The 26,439-nt window shown below is 41.3% G+C and overlaps 1 protein-coding gene across 9 annotated transcripts in view; it reads right to left on the minus strand.

Annotated features, from left to right (window-relative positions):
* The window catches only part of CASZ1 (castor zinc finger 1), a 292,892-nt gene that overhangs the window by 7,366 nt on the left and 259,087 nt on the right, over positions 1 to 26,439 (minus strand). For 7 of the 9 annotated variants that reach the window (XM_073585027.1, XM_073585026.1, XM_073585030.1 and 4 more), the window contains 14 exons: positions 18,173 to 18,688; positions 10,045 to 10,915; positions 9,149 to 9,211; positions 8,749 to 8,839; positions 8,472 to 8,636; positions 6,468 to 6,640; positions 5,495 to 6,312; positions 5,137 to 5,245; positions 4,971 to 5,034; positions 4,686 to 4,876; positions 4,474 to 4,596; positions 4,055 to 4,372; positions 3,549 to 3,747; positions 3,285 to 3,456 (listed from right to left, as the gene is read on the minus strand). In XM_073585027.1, the coding sequence (XP_073441128.1) occupies positions 3,285 to 3,456; positions 3,549 to 3,747; positions 4,055 to 4,372; positions 4,474 to 4,596; positions 4,686 to 4,876; positions 4,971 to 5,034; positions 5,137 to 5,245; positions 5,495 to 6,312; positions 6,468 to 6,640; positions 8,472 to 8,636; positions 8,749 to 8,839; positions 9,149 to 9,211; positions 10,045 to 10,915; positions 18,173 to 18,688 (3,873 nt within the window). The remainder of the gene's footprint in view (positions 1 to 3,284; positions 3,457 to 3,548; positions 3,748 to 4,054; positions 4,373 to 4,473; positions 4,597 to 4,685; positions 4,877 to 4,970; positions 5,035 to 5,136; positions 5,246 to 5,494; positions 6,313 to 6,467; positions 6,641 to 8,471; positions 8,637 to 8,748; positions 8,840 to 9,148; positions 9,212 to 10,044; positions 10,916 to 18,172; positions 18,689 to 26,439) is intronic. The other 2 variants (XM_073585024.1, XM_073585028.1) reach the window with 2 other exon arrangements.

Consider the following 26,439-nt stretch of genomic DNA (forward strand, 5'->3'; position numbering starts at 1 on the left):
CGCCTGTGCAACAGCAGCTATCGGATTTCTATACAAACCAACAGCTGCTACTGCGCATGCGCCATTTTCAAAGTGTCTTTTTGTTTTCCCTCACTCAAGTAAATCTGCAAAAGGGAGTAAAGGCCCCGTCTCACTAAGCAATCTCGGTAGCGAGATCGCTGCTGAGTCACAACTTTTGTGACGTAACAGCGATCTCACCAGCGAGATCGCTGTGTGTGACAGCGATCAGCGAGCGGCCCCCCTGCCGGTATCGCTGATCGCTGGAAGAAACCTCTGGACATTTCTTTGGTCGCTGGTCTCCCGCTGGCCAGCACGCATCGCTGTGTGTGACAGCGGGAGACCAGCGATCAGGTGTAAAAAATAATAAAAAAAATAAAAAATAGTTATTCTCATCTTCCGACGTTGCGTTCAGCCATCCTGCCTCTCTCCACGCTCCGGACCCAGTGATCCTTTGCACGAATGACCGCGAGACTTTGTTATCCCTCGAGACCATGACATCTCGTGGTCATTCGTGCAAAAGATCACTGGGACCGGAGCGTGGAGAGAGGCAGGATGGCTGAACGGGACGTCGGAAGGTGAGAATAACTATATTTTTTATTTTGATTCTATTTTTTACAGGATGGCCAGCGATGCCGGGCGCTCGGCATCGCTGTGCTGATCGCTGGTGAAGCTGTCTGTGTGACAGCTCACCAGCGATCACAAAGCGACTTACTAGCGATCCTGACACCTTCATATCGGTGTCGGGATCGCTGGTAAGTCGCTTAGTGTGACGGGGCCTTAAGTGCACAGTAACCATGCGATTATGCTGCAGCGCAGATGCCACGGCCGACACCTGCCTGCAGAAATGTTTTTTTTGTGTGTGTGTTTTTTTTTTTTAAATTCAGTATGTGATGGTATTCATTATGTAAACTAGGGGGCGGGTCAGTGAGGGATCAGTGACCTGTCAGCAGTCTGCACTATGAATACTTAATCAGAGCACCACATACATGAACCCCGCCTTAGGGCACGAGAATCTCATTAACACAAAGCTGAAGATAAAGGTTAACGAACAACCATAAGACGGATTTCATCAACCAAGGTATCATTTTATTCAGTATAACGGCGCCAACCTGACACTGTGTGTTGGTTACTATGCATAATCCTGCTGACAGGTTCCCTTTAGTATAACATGAAGATAAATCTAAACAGTGTTCTGGATGTTGGATTATTTTACTTTTTCCCAATCTACTCTGCCTGCCGCGCATTTACGAGGTTCAGAATGGTAAAATATGTTGTTCATTCTTATTTTCTGACCGTTGCTTCTCTAGCAACCAGAACAAACAGGTGGAGGGTTTGGCAGGTGAGGACTTGCAGTCACCATGACAGCGCTGCCTGACTTTGTAAGCTGGCCCGGCACCTGTAACTCCAAAAGGTGAGCAAATAAGAGCAAGAACCGTCTCTTGACATCTGTAAGAGGACACGGCACTGGCTCGTGTATGTTGATACTGATCACCGTGGTTACTGCAAGCCACTATTAACCTGGGACGTAAATACTTTATGAGTTAACAGGGTGAGGTCTTCTGTTTTGTTTGTTTGCAAAGGTTTTAGTTATGCAAGAAAACCAAGAAAAACGAGAGATACAATCTGCACGTTGACTAATATCACCCAGTTCATTTTCTGTTATTTTAAAACAATTAGGTTTGTTGTCAAAGGACTGTTCCAATAGTTACGCAGCTCTATATTACCAGCCGTTAATACAAGACCGAAATGCAATGGCTAGAACACATTTGTATCAAAGATGATATATTTTTAAAGCGGATTTTTTTCCTTAAATATTTCTGCATTGCAATTATTTTTTTAATTTTAGGCTTCATTAAAAATTTCACACTGTTTTCTCTCTATAAGCCTCTGTCTTCCACTTTCTATTGAAAGTGGCTGCAGAATGAATTAACTGAGAATCTGTCAGTGAGATAGTTCTTATGGAAAAGTATGCAACTCTTAGGCTACATTCAAATAACGTTTATAGCCACACGGTCTAAAGCCCTCAAAAACGGGATTCAGGCGTATCCATCAAAGGGGCCATTGACTTCAATGAAGCAGGCAGTGTCACTTTCTGCTCTGTCTGACCTCATTTTCGGCAGCCCCCACCATTTTAAGGTGGGCACTTAAATGCAGTCAACCACATTTTTGTGCCTGCCTGAAAACGTTGGATACTGTCAAATTGGTTGAGACAGTGCAGATAGTGACTGTCTTGTCTTCTTCATTCAAACCCATGGTCCAATAGGCAGATTTTTTGAGTTGTTTTTTACTTTTGTAATCGGGTAACTTTTTATAACATTTAACAAAATAATCATGTTACAGTAATCAAAATTCCGAGCAAAACAGTTCCCCCTTGAGTTGCTTTTCTAGCAGTTCTGTCATATAGTTCCATTTGCAGATATGTTTCCAGAACACAGCCATATGAAAGAACTAAACAAGCAGCAGGGTCTAGCAGCTGGCTGTAGTTTTGATAAAATGGTGAATTTTTTATTTATTTATCAGCAGCAGATTAACACTAGAGCACTAGTAAACCTGCTGCCAGGTAGTCCTCCATAGTCATAAGCTTTGTATAACCCTGCCCTCACCACTGACTGGCAGCTTTCTGCCATGGCAGATTGCTCCTAGAAAGCTGCCAATCAGCGGTATGGGCGGGGGTATAGAGATCTACAGCAGATAAGTGATTTTATCCAAACGACATCAAGCAGCCCAGTCAGTGACAGGCTGCTGGACTTGGCGGGCTCATCCCATACATCATGCTGCTGTTACATTAATGAAACTATAGCATATACTGTACATTAGAAAATATACTTGCAATAAGAAATGTGATAAAGCGAATCTGTCCCTAGTAGTGGCTGTCCCATATGAGGGCGCCAATTCCACCATGAGGTCACTTTTGTTGGTGAAGTAATTTTCACGACATAGACAGGCAAGTGTACTGCACACGCTGCCAAGTCTTCACTATTTGTGAGCTGACACGTTGTCTCACTATACACAGTGTAGGAAAAAAGCTGTCAATCTGCAGCGCGAGGGCGGAGGTAATCCATAGCTCCTAAATATTGAAAACCTGCCCCTCTGCTAGCGCTACACCAGATAGACAGCGATTCTTTGGAAAGTATTTCTAAAAGTGACCCCACGCTGGAATCAAGGTCTCTTTGGCTTTTTTATGCCGTTCTCATAAACCTGCTGATAGGTTCATTTCAGGCATTTGGTCAAACTGCTGTTTGTAGACGTATTATGAGACTTTTTACGTCCTTATTTATACCCACCCATTCTACCACATTCTTCTCTCTTGGTGAAGTATTTGAAGCCATTTGCTGCCCTCCGTTCTGCCTTCTCGTGCTTTTTAACGTGCCATGGAAGCTTAGTGGTTATATTGGTGACAAAGTAACAGCTGGGCCTTAAACAGTGGTAGTGTCCACGCATCCTGAACTCGCAGTGCTAATCAGATTGAAGAAGAGTGAGAGATAATTAGATGGAGGACATCTCATGTTTGGCTTAGTTTTCATATGTGTTCTGTGTCGTGTACACACCTGGTTAGGGCACAGACACTGCAGGGAGTAATATGCAAACTGGTCTCGCACATTCACTAAACTGTTGTTGGGATTGATGTGGTCAAGGCAATGGGATTCCGCTTTGCCAGAAGTCTTACAGACATACTTGCAGTTTCCAAACAAACAATGAAAATGAAATTTGTTTGCATATTTGCAGTCAGTGGCCAGGCAGGGATCACTGCAAAACAAGTATTAAAAAGGGAGAAATGCAGTTGGTATCAACAGTAACATTGGATTCCTGTCAGATCTATTTGATACATTATATTCTATACTTTAGCCTAAAGTTTTAGGCTGGTGGTTCAGCTCTACCATATGGTAACTGTATTTTGTCATGGAAAAGGTATTGCTGATTTCCTGCAACTTGAATCCCTAAGTGGTCGGTTCCAAAGGTGCGCAAATGATTATGGATTCCCAAAATATGATCATGTACTCTTATGGTAAAATCAGTTTCCTTTCAAAGCTGCTCTTTTTAGTATTGAACTCACTTCTCCTGGAACTGTAGGAATCCTGGTTTCACTTGAGGTTTAGCATTTTCAAGAGAAGTTGTTGCCATAGGAGATGACGCTATACCGGGAAGCGATGCTGGTATTTGAGGGATTTGTGGTATGGACGATGCCAGCTGTTTCCATGCTAGTAGAGTTGGTGTAGATGGTACAGCAGCGAGACAGGGAGCAGGAATATCACATCCGGGTGTCAAAGTACTAGGTACAGGAGGGGATGCTGACATCGGGGAAACCTTAGAGTCTCCTGTAAAAGAGATTTCTGAGCTGCTTTTTGTTCCGACATCAGTCCGAAGGTGGAAGCTGTAGAGAAAAATACATTAGAAAGTTCAGATTTCGACGATACAAAAAAAGTTGATGCTACATAAAACACATGGATACATTGTTTTTGCTTAATCACTTACTTTGCATGTTTTACGGCTCCATCCTGAGTACTAAACAGAGCTCCACATTCCTCCACAATGCAATGAAAGTGCAGTTTATGCAGGAAATCACACTGACGGTCACACACATCAGCTGGGTCAAATCTGAGGATAAACACAGAGATGTTAATATAAATCTCACTGGTTTAAACATTTCTTATAGCTTGCACTTTGATATGATTTCAGCATGTTACCTGCGCAGGTATGTCTTCCAAGGTTCTGCATTCTTCTCACGATCAAGGGCTTTCATTACTTTGCCCAGATAATGCGTTGACTCCCCAGCCCCAGAATCGCTGCTCTCTGCATCTGCTTTCAGACTTAGTAAGCTCCCTGCATTAGAGTGTTGGTTCTGCCAAAAGGAATTATGTAAAAATGTGAGACAAATCTGTAAAAAAAAACAAATCCAAAATTTGGGGCAAGGCTGTAAGTAAAGCAACAGGATTGCTTCTAAATATTAAAAATGCACATGCTCCTATTACCTTATTTAGAAGGGAGGGGTGAAGCTGCGGATCGCATACAGTGTCTTGACCGTTGGGCTCATTACTATACAAGAGGATCATAAGTGTTAAGTCTGTTACTTTTCAAAACAATTTAAAAATTAAATAGAATTGTCATTTTCACCATTTTTTTCTATAATATTCCCACCTGTTTAGACTCAGGTCCAGGCTGTGCTCCTGAGAGCTGTTCTGTAACGTTCCCTCTGCATCTGAAGTATCTGCTTTGATGCTGAGGCGACCCGACGCTTGACCATTGCCTGTTCCAAAATTCAGGAATTAAGTAAATATTGTGAACAATGACTATGGGTAACTATGTTGCACACCTGAAAGGCTGACCTCAGATAATAATTGTATGTAATGGCAACCTAAATATCATTGTGGAGTACATTAAGAAAACAAGTTCCAAACTATACGAGATTAGTTTGTGAGATTAATTCCTTTCCTCTAATCAACAGTACATATGAAAATCATTAAGTAGCATTAGCAGTTGTGAAAGAGAAGCTCACCTGCTTCAGGAGAGGGTGCCTGCTTGAGTGCTGCTGCTGCCAACCGTGCCATCATTGGAGAAATTAGACCCTTACTAGCAGAAATTTTCTCCATGATGGATGTAGCAGCTGGGGAAGTGCTGTTTTGATCGCTGGCCCCTGAAGCAGACTGTGGAGAAGCATCTGGGGCACCTATAGGCATTATATTACTTGCACTAAGAGGTAATGTGGTGTTTCCACGGCCACTCATGATCGGAAAATATGGCCCAGTACCTGCAGGTAGTGCTGAGCTTGACAAGGCTAAAGCCAGGGGCATATTCGTAGGTAAAGTCTGGGATAAAAGAGTGGAGATCTTCGTTGTCGGTGGAATGGTGCTGGTGGATTTATGTGTTTGTGGTGAAGGTGCTTCAGACACGGTTGGAACTAGGGATACGGAAGACTGCTGGCTCGTAGGTGAGGCACTCAGACTGGAGTTCTTGCTGCTCAGTGCGGAGAAGTCAATGAGATCATCATTGCTGGACTCTTCCAGGTCATTGTCCTTTCCTCCCATGATGGAAGATGAGAGGCCAAGCACCCCTGAGCTACGGATGTGTCGCCTCTCGTGTTTGCGTTTATGTGAGGTCATCTGGCTGGTGGAAGTGAATGTAAAGCCACATCCAGTGCGTATACAGTGAAAATGGTTGGTAGCCTTGCTGTACACACATCCCTCATATTTGCATTCCTCATATTTGTAGAACTTCTTGAATCCATCTTTTGCATATGCATCATCTTTTATGTGGTAACTCTTGTGCTTCTCTATGTCACACTTATTTTTGAATGTAAAGCTGCATCCTGGACGTCTGAAAACAAAATGAAGACCTGTCTAATTATTTGTATTAAGAGGAGAAAAAAAAGCTGTAACCCATATAACTAGCAGACTAAACGTATGTAGACAACCAACACTGACAATGTGGCTAACGCAGCGCTAACCTGTGAACATTGTCATAGGCATTACCTGCAGTGAAAATGAGTGGTTTTCTGCCCGTAGAACTGGCATTCCACTGTGCCACAGTCTTCAGTGGCTCGGAAGCGCTGAAAGCCATCATTAATCAGCTGAGTGTTCTTCTTATGGAAATTTTCATGTGTCATCACATCTGAGGTGCTTGTGTACACTTTGTTACATCCCACCTGACAAATAGAACAAGTGACCTTAATGCCAAGTGGTCATGTCTTGAATACACAGACTAGAGAAGACGGCTCGAAACAGTGAAGATTTGAGGCCAAGTGTATGCACACGTGTACATACGTGTGTGATATATCCAGTCCACAACTACTGGAGAACACACAAGCTGGTATAGTAAAGTTCTTTTACTATATTAGGTAGATATCACTATATTAGGTAAAGAGAGAAGAAAAGGACAAGATATAATTAGCGAGGGTCTACAAAACCACAGCTGAAAGTCTATCTGAATCCTGTAAGTCCAAGCTCAAAGTCCTCACGTCACTAACGGAATGTTCAACTTGTCTTCCCTCTGGCATCTGTCACCAGGCAAACCGGGCAACTTTGCCATATTGAGTAAAAAAAAAAAGTACGGAATCTGTAAATGCGGCAGCTGAGGGGGGAAAGCAAGAGCCAAGTGCCAGGGTCTGCACCATCTCACAAGTGAAAGGGGAAAGAAAAAAAAAATGTACCTCCCTGCCTTCCCCTATTCACTTCTGTTCTGCTAGCAGGTTGATGAGAACAGACAATAACAAAACCCTCTGACAAATGCCCAAAACGAAAAAAAAATCTCCAGCTGTTTGCTGTACAAAAGCATACTCACTGTTGACACCTTGAAAAAAAGCAGAACCCCACCACGGGACCAGAAAAGAAAAAAAAGAATTAAACAAAAAGCTGCAGAGGAATAATTTGCAATGTGGCACTAGGTTCTAAAGCTTGAAAAATGTGGGCTTTGTATAAACAAGGACCTGAAATTTATCCACACCAATTATGGACATAACCAAAGTGTGTCCTGCACAAATCTTGTTGTTTCATCTCTTCACACCTTTATATTTAGTGTGTTGCAACCAGCAATACTCAGCAGCCACCCACCAAAGTAACACAAAGGTGAACGTAAACCAATCATGGAAAATAACCCAAAAATATGGAAGCCAGCAGATGTCTACACTGATCACTAACCCAATAGATAACAATAAAACCACTTGATCCACAATCGTTTATTACGTATGTGTATAAGTAGTTAGGATCTAGTGACGAAAACAATGTAAAGACTCTCCGAGAAGGATAAGGGGTATGCTAAGATGTCACCTTTGTGCAGAATATAGGAGGGTGTTGCCTGTGTATTTGGGCTAGATACAACCTGTATGCAGCATCAAGGAGTAGGGTGTTACCGGAGCAGTATCATGGCTCTGGGTGGGGTGTATTTATATACTGTATAATAAAGCAGGGTGCTGCCTCTATATGTATCACACAAATCCACTCTACAAGTTACTGTTTTATGACCTGGCTCTTGTAATTTGGCCAATCTTTTCATGTCTAAGTTCAGGCTGACCGCTTTTACTAACAATAGGGGTCACTAACATAGCTGTTTACAGCGGAATATAAATGTGGCCAACATCACTGTTATGAAATGGAGGTCTGATTTTTATGTAAATAAATGCCACATTTCTACAGAAATTTGAGGACTTGGATAGTTAAAAGGTGATGTAATTTAATTTGGGGGCACACAGATAACTTCTGAAATTTATTAACAGATGCTCTCTTCTTAAAGGTGCATCTTTACGCTAAGAGTGGTGCACGAATCGCCAGTCTCAGGCCCCCAATTTCAAGAGCTCTGCTTGCTGCCCTTAGTGACTTGGACCTTCTCACATCACTGTATACTATCCTTTGTGTCCTAAATGAATCCACAGCACAAACCTCTTTATATAAACCTCTTTATATTCCTGTTTGCTGTAGTGTATTAGAGGAGGTGAAAACCCTTTTAATGCAGTTTTTTCAGTTTTTGCCCCCGAAACTTACCTGCATGCAGTGGTAGTGTGTGCTTTTGCCATTTAAATGGCATCCATGATAATAAACACTGCAATCATCTAAAGGACTGAAACGCATAAATCCATGCTGCAGAGAGTTGTCTCGTTTCTTGTGCATATTGTAATGACGAATAACATCTTGCTTACTTGTAAATCTCTGAGCAAAGAACACAAGGCGACAGGAAACAGTCACATGTATGTACAAATACTGCCCACTACTTATCATACATTTTATCTACCGGGCAGCCGCAATGGCAGGGTGATATTACCTGGTAGTTACACTCGGGGTCCAGGCAGTGGTAGTGCTCTCGATACTGATACGCACAGTGAATATGACCACAGTGTTGGCTGCCTGAAAATCTACAAGAAAACCATACCAACAGTGAAAATGTGTAACGTATGCAAAGAGAGTTACAAAATCCTAAAGGACTGGGAGACTAATCACAAACCGTTAAATAATAGCTGCTGGTACTACGTTTGTGATGTATATCATCTATGGAAATGGCACAGCAGAGAATGCACACATACACACAGAAGACACATTCTGGGTATGGTGTCTTGCTGATTTCAGAGGTTTACTTTGGATGGTGGTGAAAATGGGCACATGGGCTTATGTCATGTGGTCCTACAGCCAGCCAGAAGCATTCTCATCTCCTTACAAACTCCTACCTGGAAATGTATTTCTGGTAAATATTTACATCTTCAGGGGGCTTGTCTGGGGGCAGTCCATTCCTGGTGAGAAAGACAGGCCAGAGCTGGTTAGAGTCCACTTAGCTCCCTATCCAGCTCCTGTCATGCCACACTCCCTGATCAGGATGTTAGTAATCCACACCCAAATTACTTAAACCCTTGAGATCCAGAATCTAGACCACCAACCCACTATGCTGTGACAGGCACCCCCACACATACATTTAACCTGCCTGCAGTGATCCTATTCATCTGTATACAAAACTAATAATCACCATTTCCATCATCACATGAACTTTTATAATAAATGCTAACAAAGCATCACTTTTTTTTTTTGCCTCTTCACATCCTGGACCTTTTCAATAGTTTAAGACAAACTTTCTACTTTTTGACCAATGTAAGCTTTATGTCCTATGCCTCTCCTGCCTATACAACCTGAAAGATGTCTTGAGATCCGATTAGGGATGCGTGAATAGCTTCGGATAAGAGCTTATCCGAATAGTTATCGCGCTTACCGTATAGCTGCATTGGGAACCTGGTTACCTGGAGCCCTCCCGATGATCAGCTGTCGGCGCCGCAGCTGCATATTACTGTCACAACACATGTATGGAGAGTCCAACAACAGGCTCTCCATGCATGTGTTGTGACTAACACAGCCGCGACACATTCAGCTGTGTCGCCGAACAGCTGATCATCGGGAGGGCTCCAGGTAACCAGGTTCCCAATGCAGCTATTCGGTTAGCGCTATAGCTATTCGGATAAGCTTTTATCCGAAGCTATTCAATCAACCCTAGTTCTGATTAATAATGTCAGCAAGGATGCTCTGTATATGAGCAATGTAAGCCCATCCAGGATTGAGTCACACAGCAGGTACTTACTTAACAGTGGAGACTGTTCCTGTAGTGATGGAGTCTGTCTTTGAGAAGGTTGACTTTAGATATTCTGGAGTGTTGAATGTCAATGTGACTGGCTGCTCAGACGCGGGCACAGGGGTGGAAGGAGTGCTTGTGAGAGGAGCAGGGGATATACTGGGGACAACTGCTGCTGCTTTCAGTGGAGTGAGCTTTTGAATATTGCGTACATCATACTTGGAAGGGCGCCCAACTTTTCCGGTTTTAAAAGCAATGGATCCTCCCATGTCTTGGTTCCCTTCACCTGGCTTAAAAAGATGTAGATATTTTACATTCTCCAGGTCGTATTTGGAAGGTTTTTTGTAGGTGTTTCCATTTTGTGGGCGCAAAGATTCTCCAGTTTTTAATTTCTGAATAAAAAAATCATATTTGGAAGATCGAGACATAAGGCCTTGCATTTGAGAGCTACCAGCTGTTGTCAGGGGCAAAACAGCAGTTTTGGGTTCTTGCAAAATGATTGGCTCAAGTCCTGGGCCTCTGGTACTTAGGGGCTGCGGAGTTGGCTGTTGTGTTGGCTGCGGAGTTGGCTGCAAAGTCGATGCACTCTCTTTGCTCTGTACGGTTTTGGAGGCGATTTCCTCAGGTTTTACAACATGGGCAGGCCAAGACAGGTTTTCTCCAGCTTTCAGTTTTCGGATATACTCCTCATATTTGGAAAACCTGGCTCTTTTGCTGAGGGGGTCTTCAGCAGATGTTTGCTCTGAGGTAGCAGCATTGATCTTCTCAAAGCTAATCTTCTTTGCGAGCTCATCTCTCACATTGGGTTGTGTGTACCCGAACATCCCCAGAAATTCACTCATAGTGTTAGCTGCATAATCTCTCAACGAGGATGCTTCTCCTGTATGCATAAAAATGAAATGTTCAGATTCACAGAGAGCACAGTCTTGATCTATCCTTGCCTACCACACACATCTGGCTTACTGGCTAGGTTTTATGACTTTTAAATTAATTTCTTTAAAAAAAAAAAAAAAAAGTAATTAATACTGGTAAAATAAAAAGGAGTTCATCAATGGCAAGAAAATCAATTCCCTGAATGTTCTCTACGATGGCTCTTCAGTACATTAAACAAAGTTTTCATAAATGTCTCTGCTCTCCCATCTTGGCCTAATAGGAAAGAGAATCATTTTACTGGAAGTGGAGCCAAGTCTTATCTGTCAAAATGTATGAAAATGTCTAATATATCCTGGGTAATGTGTGTCCGAATATTGATTTTGTAGAAAATGTCATCATTCCTAATATATAAGCTTGGTTTTACACTTTTTTTTTTTTTTAATAAAACATGAAAAACCACAAGAAATCTATCTTATTACTTGTGTTGTCCTACGTGGAAATCCATTAAATTAGGGTAAGAGTAAAGGGACACAAATGATTCATCCTGCTGCATTCATTCTCTAAACTCTACACCCTCTAATACAAACTGTAATCTAATTGTATGTTTGGTGTTAGATCTAAAAACAGCTAAACTTTTAGCTGTGAGTAACCAACAAGCAAATAAAAGTCCCTGACTTTGTTCTATAGACAAAATCTAGTAAAGTTGAGCAAAAAGATTTGCAGAACGCTTGTACAGCGGCAAAGTCGAGAGTCTATCACTGCTGGATCAGAGCACTGCGAACCTCAAACTATCTGCAGCATCCTCAGTCCCTCTCCTGATCAGTGGACCCCTGTGACATATCTTTTGTGTAGAAAATGGAGGGTGTTTATTATGTACTAAATTTGTATTTTAATTCAAAAATCTATTTTTTGTGCTGTAAGTTTAACTTGGCAATGAGATGATTTATATACCACATATGATTAACATGATTTATCAGAATAAACTAAAAGTTTCTTAAATTTGCACTATGTTAACAGAAAAAAAACCATTTTTTTTGGTAAAAGGAAAAATTATTCAAATTGCATCCTCCGATTCATAAACAGTGGCATGTAAAAGTTAGGGCACCCCTGGTCAAAATTACTGTTATTCAGAACAGTTAAGCAAGTTAAAGCTGAAATGATCTCTAAAAGGGCTAAAGTTATAAATATGACACATTTCCTTTGTATTTTAGGGAAAAAAATTAAAATAGAATTTCATCTTTTACATTATAAAAATTACAAAAAGGAAAATAGGCCAATGTAAAAGTTTGGTCACCCTGCATGGTTAGTAACTAGTAGTACTCCTTTTTGCAAGTATCAGTTTGTAAATACTTTTTGTAGCCAGACAAGACTCTGGTTACAAAAACAATTCTTGTTTGAGGGATTTTCTTCTATTCGTCCTTGGAAAGTTCTTCCAATTCTGTGAGATTCCTGGGTTGTCTTGCATCCGCTTCTATTTTGAGGTCTAGTCACAGATTCTCAATGACGTTCAGATTTTCAATGATGTTCAGATCAGGGGACTGTGAGGGCCATTGTAAAACCTTCATCTTGCACCTTCTGAGGTCGTCTTTTGTGGATTTTGATGTGTTTAGGATCATTATCCATTTATAAAAGCCATCCCCTTTTCACCTTCAGCTTTTTTACAGATGATGTTATGTTTGCATCAAAAATTTGTAGAAATTTCATTTGAATCCATTCTTCCCTCTACTCATAGAATGTTCTCCGTGCCATTGTCTGCAACACAACCCCAAAATATGACTGATCCACTCTCCTGCTTAATGGTTGGCGAGATATTATATTCCTGCAATTCTGTGCCCTTTTTTCTCCACATATACCTTTTGATCAGTTTGGCCCAAGAGTTCTGTTTTAAACTTATCAGTCCACAGGACTTGTTTCCAAAAAGCATCAGGCTTGTTTGGATGTTTTTTGCATACTTCCAATGCTGAATTTTCTGGTGAGGACAAAGGAGAAGTTTTCTTCTGACTTTTCTATTAAGGCCATATTTGCGCTGGTGTCTCTGAACAGTAGAATCGTGTACCACTACTCCAGAGTCTGCTAAATCTTTCTGAACGTTTTTTGCAGTCAAGCAGGGATTCTGATTTGCCTCTCTAGCAATCATATGAGAAGCTCTCTTGGTCTTCCAGACCTTATCTTGACCTCCACTGTTCCTAGTAAGAGCCATTTTTTAATTACATTTCAAACAGAGGAAAGGGCAACGAAAACATTTTGATATCTTTCTTATAGCCTTCTACTGCTTTGAGGACCTCCATCATTTTCAGAGTGCTAGGCAGCTGCTTAGCAGAACCCATTGCTGCTGTTTTTTGGCACAAGGATAGAGGCGGCCGGATTTTTATAAAGCTGGGAAATTTCCATCATATGGCCTTTTCTACTGATGATAGTAAACAAGTCATAACCCTAAGGGTATGTGCACACGTTGCGGATTGCTGTGCGGAATTTTCTGCTCGGAATCTGCGTCTCTTGGCAGAATTCGCAGGTCAAAATCCACGCGTTTGTTATGTGGATTTCGCCTGCGTTTTTACACCTGCAGATTCCTATAATGCAATGGGTGTAAAAACACTGCAGAATCCGTACAAAGAATTGACATGCTGCGAAAAAAAACCGCTGTGTTTCCGTGCGGAATTTTCCACAGCATGTGCACAGCAATATTTTTTCCCTATAGAATAACATTGTACTGTAAATCACTTGGGGAGCCGCAGCAAATCCACAACGTGTGCACATAACAGGCTAATTAAGGTCTGAAACCTTGGTCAAGGTTATTTAAGCACACAAATCTCCAAGGGTGCCCAAACTTTTGCATTGGTCCATTTTCTTTTTTGTAATTTTTAAAGGATGAAAATATATATACATATGTTTGCCTAAACTACAAAGGAAATCTTTAACTTTAGCCTTTTTAGAGATCATTTCATCATCAACTTGCTTAACTGTTCACAATAAAAGTAATTTTGACTAAGGGATGCTTAAACTTTTACATGCCATTGTAGATTACTTAAAGAAGGCTGTTGTTCAGTCTGCACTAGAGCCTCGGTTGCAGATTTAATAAAAAAAAAATGGCAGACAAATGGCAAGACCTGTTACACCTTATTGTCAAGCATAAAGAACAGCACAAGGATGGAAACCATAGGTGCCTCCATATACTCAATGGGGTTCATTGATCTCCATTAGTGTCAGTCATAGGATGGATCCAAATTTATTTCTGGTTGCTCTGTTCCTATGTTGGTGCAAAACAACAGAAATGGAGAAAATGAAGAAACAGTATTCAGTTCTCTGTAATGTGCATGTTGCAATGTGCATATAGCATCACGACTATAACAAATGAACTTGTGTGCTGATGAGTCCATTTGCACAGCGCTAATCGATCGCCAGCATGTTAGCTATTCGGCAGTCATTAATCAGTGATCATAAAGACTGTGCTGCCGAAAACTATGATCTTTAGTGCAAACCAAATGATCATTTCAACCAACAAGTAAGTGTTTTTGCTCAATTCTTGGCTTAGCTGTAGCCTGTCTACTGCAAAATATTATTATTATTATTTATATAGCACCATTATTTCCATGGTGCTGTACATGAGAAGGGGTTACATACAAATTACAGCTATCACTTACAGTAAACAAACTAACAATCAGACTGATATAGAGGGGAGAGAGGACCCTGCCCTTTCGGGCTTACATTCTACAGGATGGTGGGGAAGGAGACAGTAGGTTGGGGGGTTACAGCAGCTCCAGTGATGGTGAGGCGGTAGCTCCAGTAGTGGTGAGGGGGCAGCGAGGATCATTGCAGGCTGTAGGCTTTCCTGAAGAGATGGGTTTTCCGGTTCCGTCTGAAGGATCCGAGTGTGGTTGATAGCCGAACGTGTTGGGGCAAAGAATTCCAGAGGATGGGGGCTATTCGGGAGAAGTCTTGGAGGCGGTTGGGTGAGGAGCGAATAAGTGTGGAGGAGAGAAGGAGGTCTTGGGAAGATCAGAGATTACGTGAGGGAAGATATCAGGAGATTAATTCAGAGATATATGGAGGAGACAGGTTATAGATGGCCTTGTAGGTCAGTATTAGTAATTTGAATTGGATGCGCTGAGGGAATGGAAGCCAGTGAAGAGATTTGCAGAGGGGAGAAGCGGAGGAGAGAGATGAATTAGGCAGGCAGCAGAGTTAAGGATAGACTGGAGAGGTGCGAGGGTGTTAGCAGGGAGGTCACAGAAAAGGATGTTGCAGTAGTCGAGACAGGAGATGATGAGGGCACGCACAAGCATTTTAATAGATTGAGGATGGGACAGATTCTGGAAATATTTTTGAGCTGGAGGCGGCAGGAGGTGGAGAGAGCTTGGATATGCGGTTTGAAGGACAGGGCAGAGTCAAGGGTTACTCCGAGGCAGCGGACCTCCGGTACGGGGGAAAGCGTGATGTCGTCAATTGTTATAGATAGGTCAGGTAAGGAGGATCTGTGAAATGGGGGAAAGATGATCAGTTCAGATTTGTCCACATTCAGTTTGAGGAAGCGGGAGGAGAAGAAAGAGGATATGGCTGATAGACACTCCGGGGTTCTGGACAGCAGAGAGGTGACGTCTGGGCCAGAGCGGTAGATCTGAGTGTCATCGGCATAAAGATGGTACTGGAATCCGTGGGACTTTGAGTTACCCCAGGCCAAGTGTATAGATTGAGAAGAGTAGGGGTCCTAGAACAGAGCCTTGGGGGACTCCAACAGAGAGAGGGTGGGATGAGGAGGTAGTGTGGGAGTGGGAGACGCTGTATGTGCGGTTGGAGAGGTATGAGTTGATCCAGGATAGGGCAAGGTCTTTGATGTCAAAGGAAGAGAGGATATCTAGTACGAGGCAGTGGTCAACTGTGTTGAAGGCAGAGGACAGGTCTAGAAGGAGGAGTATAGAGTATTGTCCGTTTGCTTTGACTGTAAGTAGGTCGATAGTAATTTTGGTCAGGGCTGTCTCAGTGGAGTGATGGGGGTGGAAACCAGATTGTAGATTGTCAAAGAGCAGGTTAGATGAGAGATGGGAAGAGAGTTCAGCGTGGACGTGCTGCTCCAAGAGTTTGGAAGCGAATGGGAGCAGCGATATTGGGCAATAGCTGGACATAGCGGTTGGGTCGAGGGTTGGCTTTTTGAGGATAGGTGTGATTGTAGCATGTTTGAAAGCAGAAGGGAAGGTACTGTAAGTTAGTGATAGGTTGAAGAGGTGGGTTACAGATGGGATAAGAGTGGTGGCGAGGTTGGGGAGGAGGTGGGATGGGATGGGGTCAAGTGCACAAGTGGTGAGGTGTGATTTGGAGAGAAGATGAGCAAGCTCCCCTTCAGTGATGTTGGATAAGGAGGTTATAGGGTTTGGGCATTGGTCTGGTATACAAAAGGGGGTCATATTAAAAAAAAAAAAAAAAAAAAAAAATGACCAGCATTATGTTAAATATTTTGGTTTAAAAGCAATTAAAAAAAATTTGAATATCTTGGTTAGTATATTATGCATATAATGCTCCACCCAGTGCCCCTTGGTTAGATGTCAGCGGAAACCGGCTCAGATAAAAATAGCACTTGCTGGCTATGTTTGGAAAGAAAACTGTAAAGACAGAGGAATCTTTTTTTGATCCAAGATCTGACTAGAAGTGGCTGTGTACTGCGCTCCTGCAGTCATTTGTGTGCTTATGCCACTATCTGTGCACACAATGAGCGAAGTCACCTTGTCCCATAGAGGGAAATGCTTTCCTATGGGCGTCTGTTGAAGGTCACACATCTTCCCATTGATCTCACAATGTTTGTTAATTACTTTGTCACTGATGTGGTGAAGGATAATTAAACAGCTCTGTTTATATCTTCATGCATAATTATGAGCCTAGCACTGCCACTCGCAGCCAACCAGCAGACAGCCAAGCCAACAGTCTGACCGCCTAAACACTCGCACAAAGAGACGGGGATTACAAGCTAGCTCCTGTCTGTCATATTGAATGGCAAATGCTTCATGGTCAGTAAAACCAGAGGAGAGACCACATTAGAGACCCTCTATGATAGCTGAAGGGCAGGGTAGCAAATTGATAACCCAAGGATTTATAAATTAGAACAACATCCGCCACTTAATATAAATGTGATGAAACCGTTTTTGTTGCTTATTATCTGTTATATGCCCAAACCTTGCCTATTTCACTTATACTTGTGTCCATTCCAGAGTCACACACTAATAGCTCTTATAGTTGTCCCTACGCGAGATTAAAGAATTATTTTGTTTTTGAATAGTCTTTCTATAAAGGAAGAGAAATTGCCTGTAAACAGCACTGATCAACGAATAAGTCAGTCAGTGCTCGTTTTACATGCTGCAATTATTAAAAGGGTTTGGTGAGAATAACGCTTTTTCCTCACTTTTCTCAGCGATTACATGGTTTTTGTCTGATTTATATAGATCACTGATGATGTACAGCTGACAAAAAAAATTTATGTCTGCGTAAAATTTGTGGTCAACGACAATTGAGTGAATTATGTAGTTTGACGTTTGATTGGTAATTTTGTTTAAAGGAGCACTTTGATGATTTTATTGTATTTCTCCCTTTGTTAGCAATCGTGTATGTGTGTGTGTGTGTATATATGTGGGGAGGGTGGTAATATACTCACGCCGGTTTCTGCCATTCAGCGGCACTCCGGCACCAAGTGTTCGCATTTGTGACCTGCCGAATCACACATTGTCTTCTATGTGGGGCTTAAAGCCACTTTTTACACTTTCTCATTGTTTGTCTATGAGATTCAGAAAGTGGCTAGAGGGCCTCCTTCTGATCCTAGACCTGCAATGAGAAAGAATCCCCCGCTACACACAGAAGACTCTGAACCGCAGGTTACAAATGCGGACACATAGTGTTGGAATGGACCAGAGAACGCAGAAGACAGCGACCACCGAGTAAATTACTCTATGCTCATTCACCTGTTTAAAAGTTCCTTAAGAATACAAAATAGAAGTCCACTACTGCTTGGATTGTGGGATTTCTTTTTTGTATTAGTGTCCACTAATTACCACTATTTTGTTATATAAAGGTCTCTTTATATAACAAAATAGTGGTATAATAATTATTAATAATTATATATTATTATTATATTATATTATATATTATATATATTATAATATTATATTATATATTATATTATTATATTATACCAATTATATAATAATTGGTATAACAAAATAGTGGTATAATAATATAATAACTATAATAATAATAGTCTTATTATTATTATGAAATCCCTTACCTGAGGGTGCTCCTGAAGTTGGTTTTGTAGGGGCTTCTGCATCCTTGGAGACTGTCCTCCCTGATTCTCGCTCTTCCACGTATCTACTCTTTCGAGAGGCTCTGGATTCCTCAGTATTGTCTTCATCATCACTGCAGCCCTTAGGCTGCACCATATAGACCCCCTCAGGGAGAAACTCTGGCAGTCCTATTCTTTTGCAGTCTTTGTTTGATCTTTCATTGGGTTCATCTGTGTATTCCCCATTGACCCATTTCTCTATCACCTCCCGACGTCGCTTGTCTTCTTCAGCACTTCTTTGATCAGTGCTGAGGTCTTCAGCAGGATCCACTTTTTGTTCTCCATGTCTTTCGTTGTTTTCTAGAGGTGCGGTTTCATTATCTCCTGTATCCGATCCCTGTTCTGATCCAACTTGCCGGCTCAGTTTGGCACAGATAGCATTTAGTTTCAGGCCACCTTTCCGTTTGGCGGCCATCTTCGGCTTTCCTGAGGTTCCGTCAGTGCACACACTTCTTTCAGCTATAGGTGGTGAACAGAGGAACAAAACAGTAAATAACCTGTTATACAACATAAAAAAAACAACAACAGCTAATCCAGCATGAACACATACTATGCCACAGCATTACTACTATGCTGCCAGGAACAGCAGATCAAACACCTACTAAAAAGGAATCTCTAGTAAAACTCCACTTATAATTGATTTGTGACATCTTGGTTGTTTTTGGTAGACACCAGGGTTAGAAGAGGCATATCTCCAATGTTCACTATGCAATTATTCACAATGGCTTTAAAATTGTTACCTTTTTCTTATATACCCATGGCTGTACTGTCAATGCAAATATTGATTTAGAATGGCAGCACCCATTGTATAATACTGGGAAACCTCTGCAGAAGCAGCACTTGCCCTGTCCAAGCTCTTTGGTGCATTTCCTGGCAGAAGAGACAAATAATGCAAACTATCTAAATATTAAAGTTTTAAAGGTGCTTTGCAGCGATGAGATATCACTGACCGACTTCTCGAGAGACTAAATCTTCTATGTTATTTTTGGAACTTTACAATTCTTATTACAAAATATCTTAGAAAAATAATTTTTGGGAACGACGACAAAAGACAGAAAAGTTGTTACCTAGGAGCCAAAGTCTCCAGCGCCCGGGCTGCAAATAATCCCGCAGCCTGGAACTTGTTATCAACCAGTTGATAATGATTCACCACTTTTATCGAGGATTGCATTGTACATAAGGGATTGTTAGGCATCTGGGGACAGAATCTGCAGCATGAATCCCCGAAATACAATATGATAGCCGGATTTTGATATCTGCAGAAGTTGTAATCTGCCCAACATCGCAGAAGGAGCCGTGACTTGCATGCCATGCAGGTGATATACATAGCAATATACATACTCCATTTGTGCATGTACTTTTAGTATTGTACCTCCGTTTTAAAGTTGTACATTGACACATTGTTCACAAACAATAGTTCATTATAACCGTGGGGGTGTAATACTGAAAACAGTAATCTAGTGGTACTGTATTTGGGGTTGTAATTGGTAACCTATGCTTTTTGGGGGTTGTTCTGAGCTTTAAAGGAAAATTGTATTTGTATAAAGTGATTTCTAGTTAGTTGGGATGTTTTTCTTGCATTACTCTGGTAAGTGAGAGAGCTTACTGAATCTTTAGGCCACTTTGTCGACCGTGTATGTTTACCATATGCGCCAGGAAATCTCAGAGGACATTCATTAGATGGATTCATAGGCCTCTATTCACCAGATGGAGGTGTCCTTTTGGCTTTTATGTGACCCGTTGGGGTTCTGTGTATGGCATAATACAGCAGGCAACTTCATCTAGAGACAGCTAGTAGTAACACTGTAACCATGAGGTATAAAATGATAATATTTTTATTTACAATGGAAGCATTTGTAGGACAGATGTCGCAGAATATGAAGCCAAAGGAACTTCTTAGTGAGCGAAGCTGCTTGTCAGCAGCACTGATAGTATGCCATAAGAGAGGCATCTTTCTAGAAATGGACTGGAATAGCTCTTGTCACCTATACACTGCTCACAAAGGCTATAATCCTGAAACCTGCTCAGTGCACACAGGAGATAGAGGCGCCGTGAGTCAGCCGGACAAGGACGGCAGGCCCTGACCGCTCCTGAAGGAGCTACATTTAAGGCGAGAGTACGAGAGTCCCGCTAGGACTTCACATTGAGATAGGAAGACAAATGTGGCTGTAAATATATATCCATATAAATGGGCAGCTTGTTTGTACACCAGCGTAGATACTGCACGTCACACCAATAGCAATCCTACTGGAAGCCATTTTGAGCATGTAATCATGGTTAAAAAGGGAGAAATTGAAGTTTCTAAGTAATTACTATAGTGGGATGGAAATGGTTAATCAGCTGGCTGCTCCAACACTGGTTGGACGAGCCCAGCATGTTATTGCTCTGTTAAAATAAACATCCCGCTTTATTTCATTTTGCCCAAACAAAAATTCTTTTATTTTACATCAATATAAGGAAGACATTCATAAAACCGGCCTGTCAAACTGAACGTTTTCATCTTTTTCCCAGCACAAACTCACCAACTACTTTATTTACATGCACAACTTCCTCTTAAAACAATGCCAGCGCGGTTTAATTGCCTCATGGGCCTGAGGACGCCCGGAGGAAAGAGCTGTGCCCAGAAAAGCTCTAATCTGCGGACGAGTCCAGGGCTACCTGAGATGAGGAGCAGATATGTAATAGCTGAATAATCCCACTGGTGGATTACAACCTGTCTTTTACTTTTATTGTAAAAAAAAAATATCACCGACAATGCAAACCATATCTCACAGTCAAATAAGCGGTTCTAATTTGGATGATCTGGTTACTCTCAAGCACTAGATAGGTGAACGTGATAAAGCGGATGTCCTTTGGAACCAAGCTGGGACACATTGACAATTTGCCTGACATGCTTACTCTGAGAGTTACTTTAATGTCGCTAGTGCATGCTGGTATTGGAGCTCACCCCTATTTAAATACGTCAACGCTACACACCTACAACCAGACCTGCTATCTATATTGTCACACAAGCCATTTCAATAATCTTCATCAGATACGGATAGTCCATATTATCTTTATGTAACATCCATTAGAATTCTCTGCAACTGTTATGTAGCAAAATCAAAACTTAAAATGGAAAAAAAATAAAAGTCCCACACAAACCACCGAGATGTGGTCCTGAACGCTAATATACATGCGGTATGAAGGAAATGCATTGTATGTCTGCGTGTACAATGTAGAGCACATTCTACCATCCAGATTATCAATAAAACACATTACTGCTTTTAGTTCAGGCAGTGACCTTGGACGTGCACTGTCCCCTGCTTGTGTCCTTGACAGTTTTTCAGAACAGTTTAATTATTTATTTTTGGCTTGTTTCGAGGATTTCTCTCTGATGGAAGCATACTCACACCCTAAACTGCTGACATGTAGCAAAATGATCCAGATAACCATCTTGAAATAATGAAATCAAGACAAAATCTAAGTAGTGAATTCATTATGTTCATGTACTGCACCATGTGTATATCTATGAGAATACCGCATCCAAAACACCATTTATTTTTTTAATCTGTAAGCTCTTGCTTAGATCTCTTGTATTGTGCTACGTGAACTGTAGCTGGAAGGCCTCATTGTTCGGCTTATTCTTTAAATGGAGGGGCATTTATTTCCAGCTGTCATTCACTTATTCATATAGCTTGTTAGTACCACATCTTCCAAATGGCCAGATGAAATATTAATCCTGCGTATTTTCATTAGATAAACTTAATTGCTTGCATCTGATGAGCTGATTGTCTCTGCAGTATAGATAACTCAGCCATGAGCATCACTTCCATCACTGGCACAAAGCAGAACTTGCCACCTCCATCATACTGTGCCAGAGTCCCCCCCAGGGATAACTTTCTTTGTAGCTTCTTCCTACATGAACCAAGGCCACCAAACACAACACGTTGACGGCCATCACGTGCTGTAGTAATAGGTGATGTTGCTTATGTCTTTAGCTGTATAAAAAACACACCACTAGAAACCAGATCTCAAGTTATAGAAGTAAGCAAGTAATTTAAGAAAGAAAAAACAATAACAGACCAGTGATGTAGAAGAGCAAACACGCACCTATGTCATTGCTACATTGTACTCTACATGGACCAAAAGCAGACAACTTAACGATATATTAGAAAACCACTGTAAATGCAATCCCCAAATAAAAGGTTAGGCAAACCCTTCAAAGTAATTCCAGGAAGCCATTAAGATTTGTCCATAAAGAGACATTCAATTTCATATGCAGCTGCAGTAAGCAAAGCGTTAACTGCAATTGTTAAATGGTACGGCAGATTGCCCCAATAAATAATTTACTGATATTTATAAATATTCAAATCAGCAGGCATCAGAAATTGAAAGGGAGGTGACATTAATTCCAGAGCTCTCCAAATTCATTTGAGAATCGTTTCTCATTTCAAACAAATATTAAATCTTTGGCGGCAGTCCTGAAGCATCCTCAGTGCTGCGGTAACTCCCCCAATGCACCGTGGAGGAGCCGGGCCTGTGACAATGTCACCTATAGATGGAAAGCGGTCACCTGAGAGACCCAGGATTGAGCTGTGCCTACAGGATGTAAGGCCATGGTCACACAGCGTTATTTTGCCGTAGCCGAAAACTCATGAACACACTTGCTTGTTTCTTGACTGAATTTGAGCTGAGCGGCATTTTTGAAATTTGCAATGTACCAATTCTTCCAGCGCTTTTTTGCCGCGGCTTTTTCTTGGGGTTTTTTTTTTTTTTTTTACACCCATAGAAAGCAAACAAGTTTTTCAGCAGTTTTTTTCTGCATTTTTGGTAAATAAAGCTAATTTTATTAATTATGTATTTTAGAGAAATCTCAGATGTAATCTGCACAAAAAAGCTAAAAAAAAAAAAAAAAAACCCTGAAAATTTTACCAAAAAATCCAACAAAACCAGACTGTTTTACTGCCCAGAGTATTGGCTGCAGAAAAAAAAAAAAATAACACTCCAAAATTGCTGCGTGTAAACATAGCCTAAAAATGGTGCAAAGCTGTGATTAGCTCATGGTAGAGAGAGACAGACATACCGTATATATCTCTCCACTATCCTTATGTCTAAGGTTGTGCTAGGCTGGAATTACCATTTGTGGCTTATTTTTGGTATTTGCTGTATGCACTTGTTTATGATAGTCATGGCCAACATGGTGGCTCAGTGGTTAGCACTGCAGCCTTGCAGCGCTGGAGTCCTGGGTTCAAATCCCACCAAGGACAACATCTGCAAAGAGTTTGTATGTTCTCCCCCTGTGTTTGTGTGGGTTTCCTCGGGGTTCTCCAATTTCCTCCCACATTCCAAAGACATACTGATAGGGAATTTAGATTATGAGCCCCATCGGGGACAGTGATGATAATGTGTGCAAACTGTAAAGTGCTGCGGAATATGTTAGCGCTATATAGAAAAATATTCAGAATGGAGCCTTCAGTGCAATATAAAGATTATCTAGTTTAGAAAGCTCAATCCAACCATTTCCCTAGTTCATTTCTTGCCAGACTAGTTTACAGGAAATACACTTTTTCTCAGTACATTTTCTATAGGTGATGGTCATCCACAATACAATGCCCAGTATTCTAACACAACTGACTCTCCTTCACCGCAGGCTGTCTTTTCTTGTTCCTTATCCAGAAGGTTACCGTGTACTTTTCTTTTTTTCTTCTTCCATATTCACTCCCTCCATAATCTGCCGATTGAACTAGTATAGAAAGGCTAGGACAGAGAAATGAATCCCCCTCCCTTGTTCTATCTGTAAATCATGGCGTGGAAAGAAAGGGGTCGGACCAGGCATCCTTGCTGAATTATAGGTTTTCTAATGCAGGGCCGGCTGTCAGCTCCCTGCACTTTGCTTTATAGCTCTGTCTGTGTGTCTCTGAACTCCCTGGTAGGAAATAAAGTTACCCCTTGGCTAGACTTCTAAACATTTCATTCAGTGTGAATGCTGCTTAAGAAAGATGAGCATATAATTCTTCCTAAAGATGTATCCTCTTCTTTGGATGAAGCTAGCACAATGCCTGGGTCGTGGAGGCTGGATACATGTATTACCACACAAAGTGCTGGAGCCATTTACATTGGTCAGACAACATTTTAATATCACAAATTGCATAGATAATCACAACTTTTACAATCAGTTTACTTATATTTGCTGGGCTAAAATTTTAGAAAGTGGCAGTTGTGGTCTAGACCAGTAGGGTTTAATTTTATGACTTATAGAATATTGACTTTCATGATGCAATTTACCCTTTTTTTTAATTTGGGAAACCCTGTGGCATTTACTTGAGGATATAAAAATAGAAATGCTCTAGTCTAGTGCCCAGAATGCAAAACAGTTCTACATTATGGATCCTTGGGTACTTCATGTGTTCAGGTGCCACCATATGATATGAGATTTATTTCATGAAGCCATTTTAAGCACCAGGTTCTCCTAACTCTTTGACTGCTCCTTCAGTGTATCATCTTCTGGCTCTTCTTCGTCTCCTCTTGTGGTTCCTCAGGGCTCAGTTCTAGGCTCTCTCCTTTTCTTACTATTAGAGATGAGCGAATTTGATGGGGTCCCTGCTTATTCAGCAAGCTATAGCGCTTACAGAATAAGCAGCAGAGAGAACCCGGATACATGACTCCGGCTGATCAGCTGTTTGGCTCCGCAGCTGCATTTGTTGCGGCTGTATCACAGTCACAACACAGGCACACAGCCGCGACACATGCAGCTGCAGAGCTGAACAGCTGATCAGCCGGAGCCATGTATCCGGGTCCCCTCTGCAGCTTATTTGGTAAGCGCTATAGTGTGCTGAATAAGCAGGAACTTGATCAAATTCGCTCATCTCTACTCATTATACATCAGCAGATTTTGTTTTCAGTACCATCTCTATGCTGAGGACACCCAATTATACACCTCTTCCCCTGACATCACCCCCATATAACTACAAAATACCAGTGACTCGCTGTCTGTAACAATTATGTCCTCCCTTAATCCGAAACTGAATCTTTTCAAAACTGAACTTCTTGTGTTTTCCTCCCTTTACTAACTTACCTAATGCTAATATTGCCATCTCTTGTGTGTTTCTAACCATAATTAATAAGCAACACGCCTGCTCCCTTGGGGTTATCATCTAGGGTCAGATGCTTTCTTCACTCCCAATATTTGATCACTTGTTCATTCATGTCTTTTGTACCTCAAAACCATTTCCAAAATCAGATCTTTCCTTACCTTTAACACTGTAAAAACTGTTGCTCTGATTCATTCTCATCTGGATGGACTCTACAAATCAGTCCCCCTAGGACTAACCCCTCCCCTCCAATATATCCTTTTGCCAGTCATTGCACTAGTTGCCCATCCGCTGGAGTGCAATATAAACTTGTCTCTCTCACACACAAAGCTCTCCACGCTTCCTTCATTCAATCTCTGTCTACCACCTCATCCTTGCTCTCCATTCTGCTAATGATCCAAGACTTACATCCTCAATAATCTGAACCTCCCACTCCCGTGTACAAGACTTCGTTCACGCTGTGCCAGCTTTCTGGAATGTACGACACCAGACAATCTGGTTAATTCCCAGAGTTTAAAGTTTTACGTGTGCTTTAAATACACATTTCTTTAGCACATCATCTCACTAATCAAACTATTCCCTGTTTCCAAAAATTTTCCTTAGAAACTGGCCCCTTTTATTATCTATTTCCAAACCGGCCATGCACTCAATAGAACTTTGTATCTTTACGTACATAGATGGTGGCTGATGACTGGTTCATTCTGCGTTACTAGAATGTCCCTATTTATTATATTGATGGCTGGACCTTACAATACAAGCACTTTTTACCTTTTGTGCATGTCCCTTTTTTCACAGATTGTAAGATTGCGATCAGGACCCTCACTCATCGTCAATTGTTGAATTACCGTATGTGTTTTTCCGTAATGTTTTACATTGTTTGAACATGTCCCTTCTGAATTAAGTATTACCAAATAAGTTGGCACTAAAGAAATAAGTTATTATGCATCTGTATCAAACTTGTGATATATTTATATGGGGTCTCTATTGTGGAACTGTTCAACAGTTATTTTTGAGGATCATTTTGATAGATATTTCCATCAGATCTTCACATATGTATTTTTCGAAGCCCTGATCTTTCATCAATGGTGAAAAAAATTGATCTTTATGAATTGGCCCTAATCAATGTGACTAGTATCA

Source organism: Dendrobates tinctorius, unplaced genomic scaffold (assembly GCF_039654945.1).
Source record: "Dendrobates tinctorius isolate UK_male_01 unplaced genomic scaffold, ASM3965494v1 ptg000086l, whole genome shotgun sequence".
Taxonomy (NCBI): Eukaryota; Metazoa; Chordata; class Amphibia; order Anura; family Dendrobatidae; genus Dendrobates; species Dendrobates tinctorius.